The sequence below is a fragment of the Hyla sarda genome, chromosome 10, assembly GCF_029499605.1.
Source record: "Hyla sarda isolate aHylSar1 chromosome 10, aHylSar1.hap1, whole genome shotgun sequence".
In the NCBI taxonomy this organism is placed as follows: domain Eukaryota; kingdom Metazoa; phylum Chordata; class Amphibia; order Anura; family Hylidae; genus Hyla; species Hyla sarda.
In genome coordinates, this window is record NC_079198.1 from 117,708,038 (window position 1) to 117,729,102 (window position 21,065).

General features: G+C 45.7%; 1 protein-coding gene across 2 annotated transcripts in view; it reads right to left on the reverse strand.

The window, feature by feature from the left end:
• Nucleotides 1-1,334: 1,334 nt before the first annotated feature.
• LOC130293649 (EF-hand domain-containing protein D2-like) overlaps nt 1,335-21,065 on the reverse strand; it is a 23,468-nt gene continuing 3,737 nt past the window's right edge. For both annotated transcript variants that reach the window (XM_056542584.1, XM_056542585.1), the window contains exons 2-4: nt 8,795-8,942; nt 5,930-6,064; nt 1,335-1,856 (exon numbers count right to left, since the gene is read on the reverse strand). In XM_056542584.1, the coding sequence (XP_056398559.1) occupies nt 1,722-1,856; nt 5,930-6,064; nt 8,795-8,942 (418 nt within the window). In that variant the 3' untranslated portion in view covers nt 1,335-1,721. The remainder of the gene's footprint in view (nt 1,857-5,929; nt 6,065-8,794; nt 8,943-21,065) is intronic.

Genomic DNA, 21,065 nt, shown 5'->3' on the forward strand with positions numbered 1-21,065 from the left:
AGACAACTGCGGCCTTCGTCATCATCCAGACCCCCTCATCTCCGCGCTCCGGGCCTGCCCGGGACTAGACTAGGGAGGCTGCGAATGAACGTCCTTGTGCGTCGTTGTCAAGGCAACATCATTAGTCCGGGGCAGGCCCGGAGCGTGGAGTAGAGGGCCCCCCGGTTAAAATGGACAGCCCGGAACGACTAACCCTCCCCACCGGACGGTCCCTGCAGCATAGATGGCCCGGACCAGCTCACCCTACCTTCCCACCGAGGGGAGTAGAAAACTAAATGGGGGGTCTGGATGATGACGAAGGCCGCAGTGGTCTTCATCCTGCAGACCTCCAGAGGTTTCAAAACTACAGCTACCAGCATGCCCGGACAGCCGATGGCTGTCCGGGCATGCTGGGAGTTGTAGTTTTGCAACATTTGGAGGTCCGCAGGTTGAAGACCACTAAGAAGGGATTGACAGGCGGAGAGTTCACTCGAGTATAAGCCAAGGGGGGGCGTTTTCAGCACGAAAAAACGTGCTGAAAAACTCGGCTTATACTAGAGTATATACGGTAGTTGTAATGATGCACCACGTACAGGAAATCCATTGCATTACATAATCTGTAAGAATTAAGGGATTATCCCGGATAACAAAAAAAACATGGCTAATTTCTTTCAGAAACAGTGCCATACCTCCCCTTAGGCTGTGTGTGGTATTAAAACTCTGCTCCATTTACTTCAATAATACTAAGCTGCAATACCACACACAACCTGAGGACACAGGTGGTGCTGTTTTTTTGGGGGGGAAAAAAGCAAATATGACCCCATTGCCCCCAGGGTACAAAACATTTTGTTTCCCCCCCCCCCCCCCCATAGACTTGCATTAAGGGGGCGTGGCCGTGACATCCCCGACACCTAGCGTTTGGAACGAAATGTTGCAAACACTGGGGCAGTGGAGTACCCCTTTAATCTACTGTTCAGTCTTGAACATCTGTATAGTTCAGTCCGTACATTGTTTTTAACCTTTTCTTACACCACAAAACGTGAGAATGATCTTTTTCTTGATGTAAATTATCTATATGCTGTGGTTCTCTCCACTGGGAATACACCAGATCAGTGGTCTTCAACCTGCGGACCTCCAGATGTTGCAAAACTACAACTCCCAGCATGCCCGGACAGCCAACGGCTGTCCGGGCATGCTGGGAGTTGTAGTTTTGCAACATCTGGAGGTCCGCAGGTTGAAGACCACTGCACCAGATGCTCGTATGCAGCACACTTGCAGTAAAAAATATCTTTAAACCAAAGTTCCGTTCCGTACACGTCCAATGGGGTTCTACCAATGAACACGCATCAAGTAGCTGCCATGAATTAAAATTTTTATTAAGACATTTCACAAAAAAACTGTGATATACTGATGTAAAAAAATACTGCGTCTGCAACGTAAAAATGGAAATCACTAGGAAAATGATTCACTTTATTGGTCCATTTAACCTTAAGCAATAAATTAGATAATCTCTTTTTTTTTCTTCTTTTTTTTTTTGCAAATATTTAACAGCAGGAATGTGTAATCTTGGCTCTTCAGGTATTGGTGAACCCCTACGTGTAACCCTTGGCTGGTAGAACATGCTTAGGAGTTGTAATCCAGCAACAGCGGAAGAACAAGAGTCTGTACACCCTGCGGGTGTATATATATATATATATATATAGATATAGATTTCTCTCTGCATGCTATGAAAATACTCTGTGTTATGGCTTGAAGTTGGACTGTAGCTCTTTGAATGCAGCCTTCCTCTGCTCCTTCACTTCTGCTTGTCTCTTCTTCTCCTCTTGTTCGGCCCTGATCTCCTGCTCGAATCGGCTGCCATGGTTGATGGCCTGTACCTGGAAGTGAAGAGTCCACAGTTGTAGCGGAGTCTGCTCCTAAGATTTATAAGGTACAAGCCTTTTCTTATGTATATACAGTGGTCCCTCAACATACGATGGTAATCCGTTCCAAATGGACCATCGTTTGTTGAAACCATCGTATGTTGAGGGATCCGTGCAATGTAAAGTATAGGACAGTGGTCTACAACCTGCGGACCTCCAGATGTTGCAAAACTACAACACCCAGCATGCCCGGACAGCCAACGGCTGTCCGGGCATGCTGGGAGTTGTAGTTTTGCCACATCTGGAGGTCCGCAGGTTGAAGACCACTAGTATTGGAGGTTATACTCACGTGTCCCCGCCGCTCCGGACCGTCACCGCTGCCCTGGATGTTGCCTTCCATCGCTGTCGCCGTGTCCCCGATGCTCCGGCAAGGCCTCTGCTTCCCCGGCATCCTCGCTCTCCGTCGCCGCCATCATGTCGCTACGCACACCGCTCCTATTGGATGACGGGACGGCGTGCGCAGCTACGTGATGACGTTGACTGAGAGCGCCGACGATGCAGGGGATCCCGAAGAGGACGCGCCGGAGCCCCGAGGACAGGTAAGTGATCGTCAGCGGACCACACGGGGCACCGTAAACGGCTATCCGGTGGCAGCTGAAGCAGTCTGCGCTGCCGGATAGCCGTTTATGCGATGGCCCCGACATACAAAAGCATCGTATGTTGATGCTGCCTTCACCATGCCATGGCCTCTGAGAGATGATCGTATGTTGAAATTATCGTATGTCGGGGCCATCGTAGGTCGAGGGGTCACTGTATTTATAAGAAGCCAGCACCAAGTATAGCAGAAGAATGTTCCCCCGTATGATGTTCTAAACCTGCGCTCATTATATGGGAGTTTTTTATTTATTTATTTTTTATCTATACATTTTATCACTGTCTGAAATAATGTAGCATTAGAGGTAATCCAGCAAATAACACTCATCCCCTATTTACAGGATAGTTACTAGGGATGTAAGAAAAAATCGATTCTCGCGATAATCGCGATTTTTCATTTGCCGATACAGAATCGATTCAAAATATTTTTGAATCGATTCTTTTAGGGATGTGGAATTTTTAATAAAACGCACTTTTCTTACCTGCCAACGAGCCCGCGGAGCTCCGGTACAGGTGTTCGGTCCCCGGGCTGTATTCTTCTTACTTCCTGTTAGTCCGGCACGTCACATGGAGCTTCAGCCTATCACCAGCCGCAGCGATGTCCCGCCTCCGCTGGTGATAGGCTGAAGCTCCATGTGACGTGCCGGACTAACAGGAAGTAAGAAGAATACAGCCCGGGGACCGAACACCTGTACCGGACTGTACCGGAGCTCCGCGGGCTCGTTGGCAGGTAAGATAAAGTGCGTTTTATTTTATTTTGCAGCCCGCACGGGATAACATGAGAAAAGTGAGCACCGGAGTACTAGATCGCCGCTGTCAAAGCTGACAGCGGCGTCTATTGGGATCTATGAATGCTCCCAGGTGGGCGATATATCGCGATGTATCGTCACCTAGACGGTATCGCGATATATCGCGATATATCGAATCGCCACACTGGTATCGCGATTCGAATCGAATCGCCAAATTCTTGGCGATTCACACCCCTAATAGTTACATAGTTCATAAGGTTGAAAAAAAAGACAAGTTCAACCTAAAACCCTACTGTATACAACAGGGAAAGAAATCCAGCACTGTTCACTTGCGATCCAAAAGCCTCGTCTTTATTGAACATATTCACACAGGATACTGTGTCATGACTAAGCGCTGACTGCACGAAACGCGTCCGAAGAGTTTTTTTTATCTCCTGTTTGTATCCTGTGTGAATACGTTCAATAAAGACGAGGCTTTTGGATTGCAAGTGAACAGTGCTGGATTTCTTTCCCTGTTGTATCCTGTGTTTGGCCGGTGGCAATTCCGGCAGCTTCCGTGCACTGGCGTGCGATAGCAGGAAGGGGTGAGCTGTTCTCTTGGAGAATTAAAACCCTACTGTGTTGATCCAGAAGAAGGCAAAAAAAAAACACGAGGCTGATGCAAATTGCCCCGTGACAGAGTAAAAATTCCTTCCCGACTCCAATATGAATCCCTGGATCAGGTTGTAAATCTAGTATCCATAACCTGTAATGTTATAATCCTACAGAAATCTAGGTCACTTTTGAACTTATTTATTGTGTTTACCTCTAGACGTAGAGGATGCCCCCTTGTTATAGATACAGTCCTGGGTATAAATAGATCATGGGAGAGATCTCTGTACGGTCTCCTGATATATTTATACATAGTTATTAGGTCTCCCCTAAGCCTTCTTTTTTTCTAAACTAAATAACCCTAATTCTTATAATCTTTCTGGGTACTGTAGTCCTCCCATTCCCCGTATTACTCTGGTTGCCCGTCTTTTAACCCTCTCCAGCTCCACTATATCTTTCTTGTTCACTGGTGCCCAGTACTGTACACAGTATTCTATGTGTGGTCTGACTAGTGATTTGTACAGTTGTAGAATTATTTCCTTGTCGTGGGCAAGTCCTTTTCCATGTCAGTCGTCCCCAGTGTTTTCCTGGATTTTTCTCATGTGCATTACCTTACATTTATTAGTGTTGAACCTCATTTGCCACTTCTCAGCCCAAACCTCCAACCTATCCAGATCCATTTGTAACAGTGCACTGTCCTCTATTGTGTTATCTACTACATAAAGTGCACTGTACTATATTGTGCTATCACCTATATACTGTGCACTGCCTTCCAGTGTTCTCTACTATATAGAGTGCATTCCCTTCTATTGTGTTATCTACTATACACAGTCCACTGTCCTCTATTGTGTTATCTACTATATACAGTCTACTGTCCTCTATTGTGTTATCTACTATATACAGTTCACTGTCCTCTATTGTGTTATCTACTATATACAGTGCACTGTCCTCTATTGTGTTATCTACTCTATACAGTGCACTGTCCTCTATTATGTTATCTACTATATAGAGTGCACTCCCCACTATTGTGTTGACAGTGGCATTTAAATGCATGTTTATTGTTGGTGGAGCAGTGAGTCGGATCTGGAGTTTGCTGGCTCTGGAGCCCACTCCATACATCTTTGGCGGCACCATGACTCATAGTTTGTGAAGGGGTTAACCTTCATTGTATGTTTATTGTTTGAGGGTTTTCTAAGAGATGCTATATTGGAGTACACCAAACAATGAAAATAAATGTAGATAATAGCTGACACGTGATTGCTGTGGCCGGCTATTAACACTTTAAATGCCGCTGTCAAAGTTTACAGTGACATTTAAATGCCTGTTAATCGTTGGGGGTGCAGGGGGTTCATTGTGCCACCATTCATTGTACCTGCCAATCTGCTCCTATTGATGGAGCCTGACTGTGACAGACTGTACCCATAGAGCACAAATTTCATGGTTCAATATTAAAAGGGTACTCCACTGCCCCAGCGTTTGGAACATTGTTTAGAACACTGGGTGTGGGGGTCGTGATGTCATTGCCACGCCCCCTCAGTGCAAGTCAATAGGAGGGGCCCCACGCCTCCTCCCATAGACTTGCATTGAAGGGCATGGCATGATGTCACGAGGGGGTGTGGCCATGACTTCACAATGCACGCACCCAGCTTTCGGAACAAAAATGTTCCAAACGCTGGGGCAGTGGAGTGCCCCTTTTAAGCGATTTTTATCTCAGTGTTCAGACCCCGACTTATGGCGAGAGAAACGTACTGCCATGCGCTTCTCTCTTCTCTCTGTGTCTTGAGACCAGGATGGCCCCAAACACTTACATTATGAGTGTGTCCTGGTCATGTGACACAAAGGCGGGAGAGAATGCGCACTACTCCAGTCTTATGCTTGTGATCAGTCGGGGGTCTGAACCGCCAATAACACTTGTCCCCAAAACTGTAGATAGTGGATAATTGCATGATCGTGTGGAATATAGGACTACTGGGAACACCTATGATCTTGAGGTCTGGTCTGAGTCTCCCAGCAAAAATGGCGCGGTGGTCACAGGTACATGTTACTATTGTCCACTGAACATAGTCGATGTGCGTATCTTAAAACCCAGCTTACCTTTGCTTCAAAGAAGCTCTTTGCGCCTTTCACACCCTCAATAGAAACATCAATTTCCGAGAGTCGTGCAAGAGCGTGCAATCCGCTGTCCTCCTCCAGCTCCCCCGCTGCAGCTTTGCGGAAAATTAAAAGGAACTTTTGAGAGAGAGAAAAAAAAGTTAATCTATAAGAAACATAATGACATGACAATAGTGTCACCTACCAATCACATTTACCATGTAAAGGAAGATTGTAAATGGAGAACTGTAAGGTTCTCCATCTGGGTATTAAAAACAGAAGTCCATAGTTTCCAACCAGGGTGCCTCCAGCTGTTGCAAAACTACAACTCCTAGCATGCCCGGACAGCCTTCGGCTGTCCGGGCATGCTAGGAGTTGTAGTTTTGCAACAGCTGGAGGTCCCCTGGTTGGTAAACACTATCCATAGACATTTTTTTCCATTTATAAAGACAGCTGAAGGATGTTTTGCTGGGAGTTGATGTTTTGCTGGAAGTTGTAGTTTTGCAACAGCTGGAGGCCCCCCGGTTGGTAAACACTATCCGTAGACATTTATAAAGACAGCTGAAGGATGTTTTGCTGGGATTTGTAGTTTTGCAACAGCTGGAGGCCCCCTGGTTGGTAAACACTATCTGTAGACATTTATAAAGACAGCTGAAGGATGTTTTGCTGGGAGTTGTAGTTTTGCAACAGCTGGAGGCCCCCTGGTTGGTAAACACTATCCGTAGACATTTTTTCCCTTTATAAAGACAGCTGAAGGATGTTTTGCTGGAAGTTGTAGTTTTGCAACAGCTGGAGGCCCCCTGGTTGGTAAACACTATCCGTAGACCTTTTTTCCCTTTATAAAGACAGCTGAAGGATGGTTTTCTGAGAGTTGTAGTTTTGCAACAGCTGGAGGCCCCCAGGTTGGTAAACACTATCCGTAGACATTTTTTCCATTTATAAAGACAGCTGAAGGATGTTTTGCTGGAAGTTGTAGTTTTGCAACAGCTGGAGGCACCCTGGTTGGTAAACACTATTCATAGACATTTTTCCCTTTATAAAGACAGCTAAAGGATGTTTTGCTGGGATTTGTAGTTTTGCAACAGCTGGAGGCCCCCAGGTTGGTAAACACTATCCGTAGACATTTTTTCCATTTATAAAGACAGCTGAAGGATGTTTTGCTGGAAGTTGTAGTTTTGCAACAGCTGGAGGCACCCTGGTTGGTAAACACTATTCATAGACATTTTTCCCTTTATAAAGACAGCTGAAGGATGTTTTGCTGGGATTTGTAGTTTTGCAACAGCTGGAGGCACCCTGGTTGGTAAACACTATCCATAGACATTTTTTCCATTTATAAAGACAGCTGAAGGATGTTTTCCTGGGAGTTGTAGTTCTGCAGCAACCTGAGCCTCCCTAGATGGAAAACACTGTTATAGAGTGAGGCTCAGACTGTGTTTACAGCCTATGTCCCACTCCTTATCGGTACACGGGATGCGTCCTTATGTGGCTCCTGACACTTATTCTCATCTTGCACCCAAAACTAATTAAAGAGGCTATCGGGGGATAGAAAAACAAATCTGATTTCTTCATTAAAAAACAAACCTAAAAACAGCACCACACCTCTCCTCAGGTTGTGTGTGGTATAGCAACTTTGCTTCATTCTCTTCAATGGAACCAAGCTGCAATTCCACACACAACCTAACAACAGGTGTGGTGTTATTCTATTCCTGGATAACCCCTTTTAATACAGAGCTCCAAAACCCCTGCCTGGACAGATAACAAAAAACAAAAAAAGTCTGCCTGCAACCACCACTAGGGGGAGCCTTCTGCATTGTGTTACTGCTGAATTCAATGTATAAGCTGTATGCAGTAAAGTTACCTCTGGGGGTGGCTGCAGCTCGCTGGGATTTGGTGCTTTGTATCAGACAAATGAAGCTCTGACTGCTATAAATATATAATAGGAAAGGAATTAACACAACTTTGGGGCTTGTCGCCGCCTCCCACCACAATTTTAATTATTTTTTATTTATTTGACTATGCTACAGGGGCTGCAAAGTTAATGTAGTTCATAATATAGTGTCTGTACCAAGGTTTTATGGTCACGTAAATTCTTAAATCTTTGCCCCAATGTTTATTTTTAACAGCATCCAAAATGAGTGTCGTCTCAGGTTTTTCCAGGTTGCAGCGCGGCCCGAGACATTACATCACTAGTCAGGTGTTGAAAGGGAACCTGTCTGCTTCAATAGGTAGAGCACATGCTGTATTGGGTGATTATTCTTCGCATTGCTGCGAATTGTCCCAGATGTGCTTTGGTGGCTGAGGGAGAAAAAAAGTGACCTCACACAAGGGATCCTGGGACTTGTAGTTGGAGGGAGGGAGCTCCAATAGGAAATAGCCATTTCACAAAAAGAAAGGCACAGAGTTATGGTGGACTCACAACACAGCTATTTAGTGCAGATCCTTCCTAATCATGTCCATTACTGTCTGGCAGGTACGTACTAAAATCACCTTATGTTGGATAATCCCTTTAATTATTGTTACAGTTGCTTAGACGCATACACATTGTTTCAATAACCACCTTCCCATTATCCTAATAGTCTATTATGGCAGACAGGGCATGCTGGGAGTTGTAGTTCCTTTCAGAAGCTGCAGCGTGACTGGTTGAGAAGCCCCCTATGAGTCCGTAGGCAGACAATGGCAGCTCCGTGGTGTCCCACGTGATGAATGGTCGGAGAAGCCTTATGAATATTTATAGGCTCAGGGTCTGGATGTGCGGCGCAGACCCCCCCCCCCCCCCCCCGGCAGCCATGTCTGTGAAGTCTCCCAGGACTCGGGATTGATTTGAGCAGTAATTCTGGCGGCTCATCCACCCCTCTGGCTCTCACTCACCTCCCTGAAGCTCAGTTTTCCATCGAAATCTTCATCCACTTCTTTAATCATGTCCTTAAGGCCCAGGTGGGTTTGCGGGGCTCCGAGTTTCTCCATCATCCGCTTCAGCTCCATGAGATCTATGAAGCCGTCCTTCCCCGCATCGTATCTGGTATAAGAGAGAAGATTCAAGTTTTTGAGAATAGGAGCGCAGTTTAGGCCCAAATTCTGATCTCTAGGGCAGTGGTCCTCCAAACTGTAGCCCTCCAGCTGTTGCAAAACCACAACTCTCAGCATGCCCGGACAGCCGTTGGCTGTCCGGGCATGCTGAGAGTTGTGGTTCTGCAACAGTTGGAGGTCCACAGTTTGGAGACCACAGTTTAAGGAGATAAACACAGCCTTTAAAAGTCATGCCATAGAACTAAGATACCTCCCCAATCGTGTGAATTAAGGTGCAGGTAAAGTGTTTTATTTTATTTTTTTATTTTTTTTGTCCCTCCTGCACAGCTTCACTCCCAGTAGGGATGTCTCGATACTGGTATCCATGTCTGTACCGATACTGGCCGAGTATTCGTGCAAATGTCCCCGATACCCATTACGATACTCGCAGACCATAAAAATCCCTCTGGGTTCCCGCGCTGAGGGCTCTTCATGGTTCGTGCCGTTATCCGTAGTGGTGCAGGACCTGCCGGGTGATGAAATGATGATGGGAGCAGGTCCTGCACCACTAAACAGAACGGAGGATGCAGAGGCCTCGGAGCAGGGAAAAGGGCAGGGGGATTTTCATTATTTTGGAAGGGGAAACTACTTAATGGGCACATCTACTTACCAGGAGGTTCTCTACCCAAAAGGGGAAGATTTTCTATGTACGAAGGGGTTCTTCCTAAAAGAGGGAATTTCCTAGTTGCCAATTCAAAGGGGGCTTCCCTACTACCTACCTGGGGGCTTATACCTAATATTGGGGGGGGGGGGGGGCAGAGAAGAGGATATTCCCTACTACCTTCTAGGGGCTTCAACCTAATAGGGTGGGACTCCCTACCTTCCTACTGGGAGCTTTTACCTAATATGGGGGGGGGGGGGGGGAATCCTACCTACCGGGGGAATAAAATTCCTTACTACCTATTAGGGGCGTCAACCTAATAGGGTGGGATTCCCTACCTACCTTCCTCATGGAGGCTTTTAACTAATAGAGGAGGATTCCCTTCCTACTTGGTGCTTTTACCTAATAGCAGGAATTCCCTACTACCTACCTACGGGGGGCTTCTACCTAATAGGGGGAGATTCCCTACTAGGGGCGGATTCTCTTCCTACCCTCCAACTGGGGGCTTCTACTTAATAGAGGGGATTCCCTACCTATCTTTTGTGGCTTCTACCTAATGGGGGGGGGGGGTCTCTACCTATCTTTGTGGCTTCTACCTAATAGATGGGATTCCCTACCTATCTTTGTGGCTTCTACCTAATAGATGGGATTCCCTACCTATCTTTTGTGGCTTCTACCTAATGGGGGGGGGGGGGGGGGAGATCTCTACCTATCTTTGTGGCTTCTACCTAATAGATGGGATTCCCTACCTATCTTTTGGGGCTTCTACCTAATAGATGGGATTCCCTACCTATCTTTTGGGGCTTCTACCTAATGGGGGGGGGGAGATATCTACCTATCTTTGTGGCTTCTACCTAATAGAGGGGATTCCCTACATAACTACTGGGGTCATTTCTTAATGATGACTGTTAGTGAGGGCCTCATGTTCAACTTTTCCCTAAGGCTTCACAATTTCTACAGCCGCCTCTGCGGTCACATTACATTGTAAAAATAAATAAAAGTGTCTGTAATTGGTATTGGTGAGTACTGGGGATATACTTAGCTCCTGGCCACCTAGTTGTCAGGATACTACAACCTGCCCTATTTACTTGCGTTATCAGTAGAGATGAGCGAACTTACAGTAAATTCGATTCGTCACGAACTTCTCGGCTCGGCAGTTGATTACTTTTCCTGCATAAATTAGTTCAGCTTTCCGGTGCTCCGGTGGGCTGGAAAAGGTGGATACAGTCCTAGGAGACTCTTTCCTAGGACTGTATCCACCTTTTCCAGCCCACCGGAGCACCGGAAAGCTGAACTAATTTATGCAGGAAAAGTCATCAACTGCCGAGCCGAGAAGTTCGTGACAAATCGAATTTACTGTAAGTTCGCTCATCTCTAGTTCCCAGCACAGCCAGTGCCCTGGGCACCACTGGGGTTAAACTGTAAAGGGTTGTCCAGGCCTGGGAGTTGTTGTTTTGCAACAGCTGGAGGCACCCTGGCTGGGAGAATAGTCTTCCTACACCAGTGTTTCCCAACCAGTGTGCCTCCAGATGTTGCAAAACTACAACTCCCAGCATGCCCGGACAGCCAAAGGCTGTCCGGGCATGCTGGGAGTTGTAGTTTTGCAAAACCTGGAGGCACCCTGGCTGGGAGAATACACTAATGTTTTAACAATGTTACCAAAATGCACTTTTACTGTACTGTAATCCACTGTGGAATCTGCATCCAACAAGTCATGTGTGAACACTGCCTAATGGGGAATGTGGAAAGTGCTTCTCCCTGGAAGATTCAATCCAGCACATTAAAGGGGTACTCCGGTGGAAAACTATTTATTTATTGTTAACTCAACTGAGACCAGAAAGTTAAACAGATTTGTAAATTACTTCTATTAAAAAATCTTAATCCTTCCAGCACTTATCAGCTGCTGTACGCTCCACAGGAAGTTCTTTTCTTTTGGGATTTCTTTTCTGTCATGACCACAGTGCTCTCTGCTGACACCTCTGTCCATTTTAGGAACTGTCCAGAGCAGCATAGGTTTGCTATGGGAATTTTCTCCTACTCCAGACAGTTCCTGACATGGACAGAGGTGTCAGCAGAGAGCACCGTGCTTGTGACAGAAAAGAAATCCAAAAAGAAAAGCATTTCCTCTGTAGTATACAGCCGCTAATAAGTACTGGAAGAATTACGTTTTGTTTTTTTTAATGGAAGTAATTTACAAATCTGTTTAAGTTTCTGACACCAGTTGATTTAAAAAAAAAAGTGCTGGCCGCACTCGGAATCTCCAGGCGGAAATTTTCTGCCCGGAGATTCCGTAGTCTGAACCTAGCCTTAGGGTTTCCTGCAGCAGCCAAGGGGCCCGCATTAGGAGGTTCTGCAGCAGTCCAGGGGCCCGCCTTAGGAGGTTCTGCAGCAGCCCAGGGGCCCGCCTTAGGAGGTTCTGCAGCAGTCCAGGGGCCCGCCTTAGGAGGTTCTGCAGCAGCTGATACAGAACTTAATAATTTGCACTTCAGCTGCTGAAGAACCTCTTTCCAAAGCTTTTTCTATTAAATCTGCCTTTATAAGGCTGTGTTCACACACACAGTATTTTGTGAGCAGTTAAAACTACTGAAAAACCACGAGGGTAAATGACTTCACAGAAAAAAACAAAAAATAAAATCTAGTGGGATCACAGCCTGGAGGTCACCTGATACCAGCAGCTACTGCAGGAAGAGATAAGCAGAGTCTATGGCGCCGCTCATCTATCTGCAGATTCTGATGGGTCTACAAGTATTATATAGTATTATATACTCAGAGTAATGGAACATTCCCAGCGCCGTATTCTATAGACATCTCCACCTGGGATAGCGCTGTCTATATCATATGTGGGAAACAGACATAATATAGAGAGACCCCACATATTATACAGAGGTCTCCCCCTATATTACAGATGTCTCCCCCCCCCCCTATATTACAGATGTCTCCCCCCTATATTACAGATGTCTCCCCCCTATATTACAGATGTCTCCCCCCTATATTACAGATGTCTCCCCCCTATATTAGAGATGTCTCCCCCCTATATTACAGATGTCTCCCCCTATATTACAGATGTCTCCCCCTATATTACAGATGTCTCCCCCCTATATTACAGATGTCTCCCTCCTATATTACAGATGTCTCCCCCTATATTACAGATGTCTCCCTCCTATATTACAGATGTCTCCCCCTATATTACAGATGTCTCCCTCCTATATTACAGATGTCTCCCCCTATATTACAGATGTCTCCCCCCTATATTACAGATGTCTCCCTCCTATATTACAGATGTCTCCCCCCCCCTATATTACAGATGTCTCCCCCCTATATTACAGATGTCTCCCCCCCCCTATATTACAGATGTCTCCCCCCCTATATTACAGATGTCTCCCCCCCCCCCCCTATATTACAGATGTCTCCCCCCCTATATTACAGATGTCTCCCCCCCCTATATTACAGATGTCTCCCCCCTATATTACAGATGTCTCCCTCCTCTATTACAGATGTCTCCCCCCTCTATTACAGATGTCTCCCCCCCAGATTACAGATGTCCCCCCCCCATATTACAGATGTCTCCCCCCTATATTACAGATGTCTCCCCCCTCTATTACAGATGTCTCCCCCCCTCTATTACAGATGTCTCCCTCCTCTATTACAGATGTCTCCCCCTATATTACAGATGTCTCCCCCCTATATTACAGATGTCTCCCCCCTCTATTACAGATGTCTCCCTCCTCTATTACAGATGTCTCCCCCTATATTACAGATGTCTCCCCCTATATTACAGATGTCTCCCCCCTATATTACAGATGTCTCCCCCCCTCTATTACAGATGTCTCCCCCCTCTATTACAGATGTCTCCCCCTATATTACAGATGTCTCCCCCCTATATTACAGATGTCTCCCCCCTCTATTACAGATGTCTCCCCCTATATTACAGATGTCTCCCCCCTATATTACAGATGTCTCCCCCCTATATTACAGATGTCTCCCCCCTCTATTACAGATGTCTCCCCCATATATTACAGATGTCTTCCCCCCTCTATTACAGATGTCTCCCCCTTCTATTACAGATGTCTCCCCCCCTATATTACAGATGTCTCCCCCCCTATATTACAGATGTCTCCCCCCCCATATTACAGATGTCTCCACCCCCATATTACAGATGTCTCCCCCCCCATATTACAGATGTCTCCCCCCCCATATTACAGATGTCTCCCCCCCTCATATTACAGATGTCTCCCCCCCCCCCCTATATTACAGATGTCTCCCCCCTATATTAGAAATGTCTCCCCCCCTTATATTAGAAATGTCTCCCCCCCTATATTACAGATGTCTCCCTCCTATATTACAGATGTCTCCCCCTATATTACAGATGTCTCCCCCCCCTATATTACAGATGTCCCCCTATATTACAGATGTCTCTCCCCCCGAAATTAGAGATGTCTCTCCCCCCGAAATTAGAGATGTCTCCCCCCGAAATTAGAGATGTCTCCCTCGTATATCACAGATGTCTCCCTCGTATATCACAGATGTCTCCCTCGTATATCACAGATGTCTCCCTCCTATATCAGAGATGTCTCTCCCCTATATCAGAGATGTCTCCCCCCTATATTACAGATGTCTCTCCTCTATATTACAGATGTCTCCCTCCATATATTACAGATGTCTCCCCCCTCTATTACAGATGTCTCCCCCCTCTATTACAGATGTCTCCCCCATATATTAGAGATGTCTCCCCCCACCTGGGATAGCGCTGTCTATATCATATGTGGGAAACAGACATAATATAGAGAGACCCACATATTATACAGAGGTCTCCCCCCTATATTACAGATGTCTCCCCCCCCCTATATTACAGATGTCTCCCCCTATATTACAGATGTCTCCTCCTATATTACAGATGTCTCCCCCTATATTACAGATGTCTCCCCCCCTATATTACAGATGTCTCCCTCCTATATTACAGATGTCTCCCCCCTCCTATATTACAGATGTCTCCCCCTATATTACAGATGTCTCCCTCCTATATTACAGATGTCTCCCCCTATATTACAGATGTCTCCCCCCTATATTACAGATGTCTCCCTCCTATATTACAGATGTCTCCCTCCTATATTACAGATGTCTCCCCCTATATTACAGATGTCTTCCCCCTATATTACAGATGTCTCCCCCTATATTACAGATGTCTCCCTCCTATATTACAGATGTCTCCCCCCTATATTACAGATGTCTCCTCCTATATTACAGATGTCTCCTCCCTATATTACAGATGTCTCCCTCCTATATTACAGATGTCTCCCCTATATTACAGATGTCTCCCCCCTATATTACAGATGTCTCCCTCCTATATTACAGATGTCTCCCCCTATATTACAGATGTCTCCCTCCTATATTACAGATGTCTCCCCCTATATTACAGATGTCTCCCTCCTATATTACAGATGTCTCCCTCCTATATTACAGATGTCTCCCCCTATATTACAGATGTCTCCCCCCTATATTACAGATGTCTCCCCCCCTATATTACAGATGTCTCCCTCCTATATTACAGATGTCTCCCCCTATATTACAGATGTCTCCCTCCTATATTACAGATGTCTCCCCCTATATTACAGATGTCTCCCTCCTATATTACAGATGTCTCCCCCTATATTACAGATGTCTCCCCCTATATTACAGATGTCTCCCTCCTATATTACAGATGTCTCCCCCTATATTACAGATGTCTCCCCCCTATATTACAGATGTCTCCCCCTATATTACAGATGTCTCCCCCCTATATTACAGATGTCTCCCTCCTATATTACAGATGTCTCCCCCTATATTACAGATGTCTCCCTCCTATATTACAGATGTCTCCCCCTATATTACAGATGTCTCCCCTCCTATATTACAGATGTCTCCCCCTATATTACAGATGTCTCCCCCCCTATATTACAGATGTCTCCCTCCTATATTACAGATGTCTCCCCCCCCTATATTACAGATGTCTCCCCCCTATATTACAGATGTCTCCCCCCCCCCTATATTACAGATGTCTCCCCCCTATATTACAGATGTCTCCCCCCCCCCCCTATATTACAGATGTCTCCCCCCCTATATTACAGATGTCTCCCCCCCCCTATATTACAGATGTCTCCCCCCTATATTACAGATGTCTCCCTCCTCTATTACAGATGTCTCCCCCCTCTATTACAGATGTCTCCCCCTATATTACAGATGTCCCCACCCCCATATTACAGATGTCTCCCCCCCTATATTACAGATGTCTCCCCCTCTATTACAGATGTCTCCCCCCCTCTATTACAGATGTCTCCCTCCTCTATTACAGATGTCCTCCCCCCTCTATTACAGATGTCTCCCCCTATATTACAGATGTCTCCCCCCTATATACAGATGTCTCCCCCCTCTATTACAGATGTCTCCCCCTATATTACAGATGTCTCCCCCCTATATTACAGATGTCTCCCCCCTCTATTACAGATGTCTCCCCCATATATTACAGATGTCTTCCCCCCTCTATTACAGATGTCTCCCCTTCTATTACAGATGTCTCCCCCCCTATATTACAGATGTCTCCCCCCCTATATTACAGATGTCTCCCCCCCCCATATTACAGATGTCTCCCCCCCCATATTACAGATGTCTCCCCCCCATATTACAGATGTCTCCCCCCCATATTACAGATGTCTCCCCCCTCATATTACAGATGTCTCCCCCCTATATTACAGATGTCTCCCCCCCCCCCTATATTACAGATGTCTCCCCCCTATATTAGAAATGTCTCCCCCCTATATTAGAAATGTCTCCCCCCCTATATTACAGATGTCTCCCTCCTATATTACAGATGTCTCCCCCTATATTACAGATGTCTCCCCCCCTATATTACAGATGTCCCCCTATATTACAGATGTCTCTCCCCCCCGAAATTAGAGATGTCTCTCCCCCCGAAATTAGAGATGTCTCCCCCCGAAATTAGAGATGTCTCCCTCGTATATCACAGATGTCTCCCTCGTATATCACAGATGTCCTCCCTCCTATATCAGAGATGTCTCTCCCCTATATCAGAGATGTCTCCCCCTATATTACAGATGTCTCTCCTCTATATTACAGATGTCTCCCCTCCATATATTACAGATGTCTCCCCCCTCTATACAGATGTCTCCCCCCCTCTATTACAGATGTCTCCCCCATATATTAGAGATGTCTCCCCCCACCTGGGATAGCGCTGTCTATATCATATGTGGGAAACAGACATAATATAGAGAGACCCCACATATTATACAGAGGTCTCCCCCCTATATTACAGATGTCTCCCCCCTATATTACAGATGTCTCCCCCCCCTATATTACAGATGTCTCCCCCCTATATTACAGATGTCTCCTCCTATATTACAGATGTCTCCCCCTATATTACAGATGTCTCCCCCCCTATATTACAGATGTCTCCCTCCTATATTACAGATGTCTCCCCCCCTCCTATATTACAGATGTCTCCCCCTATATTACAGATGTCTCCCTCCTATATTACAGATGTCTCCCCCTATATTACAGATGTCTCCCCCTATATTACAGATGTCTCCCCCTATATTACAGATGTCTCCCCCTATATTACAGATGTCCTCCCTCCTATATTACAGATGTCTCCCCCCTATATTACAGATGTCTCCCTCCTATATTACAGATGTCTCCCCTATATTACAGATGTCTCCCCCCTATATTACAGATGTCTCCTCCTATATTACAGATGTCTCCTCCTATATTACAGATGTCTCCCTCCTATATTACAGATGTCTCCCTCCTATATTACAGATGTCTCCCCCCTATATTACAGATGTCTCCCTCCTATATTACAGATGTCTCCCCTATATTACAGATGTCTCCCTCCTATATTACAGATGTCTCCCTCCTATATTACAGATGTCTCCCCCTATATTACAGATGTCTCCCCCATATATTACAGATGTCTCCCTCCTATATTACAGATGTCTCCCCCCTATATTACAGATGTCTCCTCCCTATATTACAGATGTCTCCTCCTATATTACAGATGTCTCCCTCCTATATTACAGATGTCTCCCTCCTATATTACAGATGTCTCCTCCTATATTACAGATGTCTCCCCTCCTATATTACAGATGTCTCCCTCCTATATTACAGATGTCTCCCCCCTATATTACAGATGTCTCCCCCCTATATTACAGATGTCTCCCTCCTATATTACAGATGTCTCCCTCCGTATATTACAGATGTCTCCCCCCTATATTACAGATGTCTCTCTCCTATATTACAGATGTCTCCCCCTATATTACAGATGTCTCCCCCATATATTACAGATGTCTCCCCCCGAAATTAGAGATGTCTCCCCCCGAAATTAGAGATGTCTCCCCCCGAAATTAGAGATGTCTCCCCTCGTATATCACAGATGTCTCCCTCGTATATCACAGATGTCTCCCTCCTATATCAGAGATGTCTCCCCTATATTACAGATGTCTCCCCTCCTATATTACAGATGTCTCCCCCCTATATTACAGATGTCTCCCCTCCATATATTACAGATGTCTCCCTCCATATATTACAGATGTCTCCCCCTATATTACAGATGTCTCCCTCCTATATTACAGATGTCTCCCCCTATATTACAGATGTCTCCCTCCATATATTACAGATGTCTCCCTCCATATATTACAGATGTCTCCCCCTATATTACAGATGTCTCCCTCCTATATTACAGATGTCTCCCCCTATATTACAGATGTCTCCCCCCCTATATTACAGATGTCTCCCTCCTATATTACAGATGTCTCCCCCTATATTACAGATGTCTCCCCCCCCTATATTACAGATGTCCCCCCTATATTACAGATGTCTCTCCCCCCGAAATTAGAGATGTCTCTCCCCCCGAAATTAGAGATGTCTCCCCCCGAAATTAGAGATGTCTCCCTCGTATATCACAGATGTCTCCCTCGTATATCACAGATGTCTCCCTCCTATATCAGAGATGTCTCTCCCCTATATCAGAGATGTCTCCCCCCTATATTACAGATGTCTCTCCTCTATATTACAGATGTCTCCCTCCATATATTACAGATGTCTCCCCCCTCTATTACAGATGTCTCCCCCCTCTATTACAGATGTCTCCCCCATATATTAGAGATGTCTCCCCCCACCTGGGATAGCGCTGTCTATATCATATGTGGGAAACAGACATAATATAGAGAGACCCCCACATATTATACAGAGGTCTCCCCCCTATATTACAGATGTCTCCCCCCTATATTACAGATGTCTCCCCCCCCTATATTACAGATGTCTCCCCCTATATTACAGATGTCTCCTCCTATATTACAGATGTCTCCCCCCTATATTACAGATGTCTCCCCCCCTATATTACAGATGTCTCCCTCCTATATTACAGATGTCTCCCCCCTCCTATATTACAGATGTCTCCCCCTATATTACAGATGTCTCCCTCCTATATTACAGATGTCTCCCCCTATATTACAGATGTCTCCCCCTATATTACAGATGTCTCCCCCTATATTACAGATGTCTCCCCCTATATTACAGATGTCTCCCTCCTATATTACAGATGTCTCCCCCCTATATTACAGATGTCTCCCCCCTCCTATATTACAGATGTCTCCCCCCTATATTACAGATGTCTCCCTCCTATATTACAGATGTCTCCCCCCTATATTACAGATGTCTCCCCCCTATATTACAGATGTCTCCTCCTATATTACAGATGTCTCCTCCTATATTACAGATGTCTCCCTCCTATATTACAGATGTCTCCCTCCTATATTACAGATGTCTCCCCCTATATTACAGATGTCTCCCTCCTATATTACAGATGTCTCCCCCTATATTACAGATGTCTCCCTCCTATATTACAGATGTCTCCCTCCTATATTACAGATGTCTCCCCCTATATTACAGATGTCTCCCCCATATATTACAGATGTCTCCCCCCTATATTACAGATGTCTCCCCCCTATATTACAGATGTCTCCTCCTATATTACAGATGTCTCCTCCTATATTACAGATGTCTCCCTCCTATATTACAGATGTCTCCCTCCTATATTACAGATGTCTCCCTCCTATATTACAGATGTCTCCCCTCCTATATTACAGATGTCTCCCTCCTATATTACAGATGTCTCCCCCTATATTACAGATGTCTCCCCCCCTATATTACAGATGTCTCCCTCCTATATTACAGATGTCTCCCTCCGTATATTACAGATGTCTCCCCCCTATATTACAGATGTCTCCCTCCTATATTACAGATGTCTCCCCCTATATTACAGATGTCTCCCCCATATATTACAGATGTCTATCCCCCCCGAAATTAGAGATGTCTCCCCCCGAAATTAGAGATGTCTCCCCCCGAAATTAGAGATGTCTCCCCCCGAAATTAGAGATGTCTCCCCCCGAAATTAGAGATGTCCTCCCCTCGTATATCACAGATGTCTCCCTCGTATATCACAGATGTCTCCCCTCCTATATCAGAGATGTCTCCCCCCTATATTACAGATGTCTCCCTCCTATATTACAGATGTCTCCCCCTATATTACAGATGTCTCCCTCCATATATTACAGATGTCCTCCCTCCATATAATACAGATGTCTCCCCCTATATTACAGATGTCTCCCTCCTATATTACAGATGTCTCCCCCTATATTACAGATGTCTCCCTCCATATATTACAGATGTCTCCCTCCATATATTACAGATGTCTCCCCCTATATTACAGATGTCTCCCTCCTATATTACAGATGTCTCCCCCTATATTACAGATGTCTCCCCCCTATATTACAGATGTCTCCCCCCTCTATTACAGATGTCTCCCCCTATATTACAGATGTCTCCCCCCCTATTACAGATGTCTCCCCCCTATTACAGATGTCTCCCCCCCCCCATATTACAGATGTCTCCCCCTCCATATTACAGATGTCTCCCCCATATATTAGAGATGTCTCCCCCCTCTATTACAGATGTCTCCCCCCCCTATATTACAGATGTCTCCCCCCCCATATTACAGATGTCTCCCCCCCCATATTACAGATGTCTCCCCCCCCCTATATTACAGATGTCTCCCCCCCCCTATATTACAGATGTCTCCCCCCCCCTATATTACAGATGTCTCCCCCCCCCCCTATATTACAGATGTCTCCCCCCTATATTAGAAATGTCTCCCCCCCTATATTAGAAATGTCTCCCCCCCTATATTACAGATGTCTCCCTCCTATATTACAGATGTCTCCCCCTATATTACAGATGTCTCCCCCCTATATTACAGATGTCTCCCTCCTATATTACAGATGTCCCCCTATATTACAGATGTCTCTCCCCCCGAAATTAGAGATGTCTCTCCCCCCGAAATTAGAGATGTCTCCCTCGTATATCACAGATGTCTCCCCCCCGAAATAAGAGATGTCTCCCTCGTATATCACAGATGTCTCCCTC